The sequence below is a fragment of the Solenopsis invicta genome, chromosome 8, assembly GCF_016802725.1.
Source record: "Solenopsis invicta isolate M01_SB chromosome 8, UNIL_Sinv_3.0, whole genome shotgun sequence".
Taxonomy (NCBI): Eukaryota; Metazoa; Arthropoda; class Insecta; order Hymenoptera; family Formicidae; genus Solenopsis; species Solenopsis invicta.
This window is the reverse complement of record NC_052671.1, coordinates 19,090,501-19,093,295: the sequence shown is the minus strand read 5'-3', so window position 1 is coordinate 19,093,295 and position 2,795 is coordinate 19,090,501. Positions and strand designations below refer to the sequence as shown.

Genomic DNA, 2,795 nt, shown 5'->3' with positions numbered 1-2,795 from the left:
TCAACCGCGTGGCCGACGCGCTTTCCCGCCTGCCCTCCGTATGTTGCAACCGAACACCGCCCGCATGTACCTGGTACCGCCGACAGTTCCGCCACGTGCGTGGGCGCCCGGAAAACTTCCCCGACTATGAGATTCGGGGGGGCCGACTTTACCGTCGTATCCTACACTCGACCAATTTCAAAGACGAGCCGGCCGAGGCTCAGTGGAAGCGGTGCATCCCGCGACCGGAACGACCGACCCTCCTGACCCAGGTGCACGATGCCCCCACCGCCGGGCACCTGGGAATCGCGAAAACTATTGCCCGAGCCGCGCGGCGTTACTATTGGCCGGGGATGTTCGCCGACATCGCCCGGTACGTCCGAAACTGTCGGAGCTGCCTGCGGCACAAACACGCGCAGACACGGCCAGCCGGACTCTTACACACATCCCATGTTGACGCGCCGTGGGCGCAAGTCACGATGGACCTGGTGGGACCCCTCCCGCGGTCCACTAGTGGCCATACGTGGCTACTAGTGATGCAAGACCGTTTTACGAAGTGGGTCGAGTTAAGTCCACTCCGGCGAGCAACCGCGGCGACCATTGCGCAACACATCGCCGACCGCATCGTCTACCGGCACGGATGTCCCCGACAGGTCATCTCGGACAACGGTAGGCCGTTCATAGGGCGAACAATGAAAGCCCTGTTGCAGGAACTAGGGGTAGAGCATCGTACCACACCGGCCTACGCCTCTCACTGCAACCCCGTTGAACGAACAAACCGGACGATCAAGACGATGGTAGCACAGTTCGTGGGGAACAACCACCGCCTATGGGACCAGCAACTAGGCGCATTACAGTTCGCCTATAATACGGCTCCGCACGACGCCACCGGATACTCGCCCGCCTATTTAAACCACGGGCGCGAATTGGAAGAACCGACCGGACTCCGCGATCAACGGCCCGTACCGGCAGCGGCGCCAACCGCCAATCAACAGCGATTGAGGGAGGCCTACGAAGTCGTGCGAACCAACCTGGCACGTGCCTTCAACCGGCAAGAGCGGCACTACAATCTACGTAGGCGCGCATGGAAACCGGCACTAGGGGACACCGTATGGAAGCGGGAACATCTGCTATCCAATAAGGGCCAGGGGTTTAACGCCAAGTTAGCCCCTAAGTACGCCGGACCGTTCGAAGTCCGAAAAATACACTCGCCCGTGATCGTGGACATCCGAGACCCGCAGGGCAAATGGCACCGTCGAGTCCACGTGCAAGACCTCAAGCCGGGCACACGAGAAGCCGTTGCCGAGCAGACCGATGCAGAGGATACCGAAGACGAACAAAACGATCACACCGGAGCAGACGACGACCGAGCAGACGACGACCGAGCAGACGACGACCGAGCAGACGACGGCCGAGCAGACGGCGACCGTGCGGACCACGACCGGGCAGACGAGACCGACGGCAACCATGAGACAGCAGAATCCGATGCCGATGACCCTGCCAGGAGATGAACACGTGACAATCACGTCCAGGAGCCGTGCCATCCCGAGGGAAGGAGCACCCTCTCCCAGACCCGGAGAGGTATATAAGGCGGACCAACCGATCCGGAAACCGCAGAAAGTTACCTGAAAAATGGAACAACTAGACGCACTGCTCACGGAGCCTACCAACGATGAGGAGTTCGAGGCATTATGGTCCCAAGTTATGACCATAGTGCCTCCTCGCCCGGACTTGTTCCCGGCGACGGCCGATCAACTGCCAACAGCACCGCCTCCCGCCACCGACCCGCACGGACTGCCCAGGACGATCCGGGACGCGACCACCAAGCGGCCAAGGCGTCGGGGCGTCAGCGTGCGAGCACCATCGCACGGGCTAATCGAGGAGGCCAAGAGGACGGGCCCCCGTCAGTGCCTCGTCCGAACCACGGCGGCGCCAAGGAAGGACGCCCCGGTAATAGGGGTACGGGTCCAGCGGTCCTCCGCCACTAACGCCCGGAAACTCGCCGCACTCCTGGCAGAACCTCCAGCACGGCCTGGGATGCGTCGACCGCCGTCGTCACTACCCGCAAGTCGGAAGACTGCGACACCGGCAAGGCCAACACCGCCGGCTGTCGTCCCGACTGCGCCTCCGGCCGGCACTACCAAGCCAGAACGACCAAAGCAGCGGGGGAAAGCCGGCTTAGTGGAGCTTTTCGGGGACACGCTCTCCGACCTAGAGGAGGAAAGCACCTCGACTCCGGCACCAAACCCGCATGGCCAGCCACCAGCCGCACCAGCGAGGCCCTCCGTCAAAGCTGCGGAACCAGCCACCGCACAACCAGTCGCCGCAGCTCCAGCCAGGGCACCAAGGACACCGCCAGCAACACCGGCCATCGTACCCTCCACACGGGACACTCCCCCGTCTGTACCAGTGCGAGTACGCGAGGATTTAATAATCCACGTGCCATATCACGCCGCACGGATCTCGCGGGTGTACAAGGTGCGACTCGCGACTCGTCGGTACACGCTGCGCTTTGACCGCGCCGGCCGCTGCCACTACGTGCGGGAATTCCCGGCGTAGTGGCCTAAGTTCGCCACTTAAACGAGGGGGGGTGATGTAACGATACGCCCCTCCACCGTCCGTGCGCCTCCGTTCCGTCCACCGAACACCGAACGCCGAGTGCAGTCGAGGGCCACGTGCGCGCACGACCGAACTTCGCCGTGCAACCACGCGGCGACACGCGCGCCGACCGTGGCGTTCCGTAACGCTCCCACTCCGGCTCAACCGACCGAACGCACGGATTGGCTTGCTCAGCCGCGCGTTCGGATATATAAGCC

The 2,795-nt window shown here is 63.0% G+C and overlaps 1 protein-coding gene across 1 annotated transcript; it reads left to right on the top strand.

Annotated features, from left to right (window-relative positions):
• The first annotated feature begins 1,611 nt into the window (after positions 1 to 1,611).
• Positions 1,612 to 2,538, top strand: LOC120358562 (vegetative cell wall protein gp1-like). The gene has a single exon (XM_039453141.1). It carries the CDS (start codon positions 1,612 to 1,614, stop codon positions 2,536 to 2,538), a length of 927 nt encoding a protein of 308 aa, XP_039309075.1.
• The last annotated feature ends 257 nt before the right edge of the window (positions 2,539 to 2,795 follow it).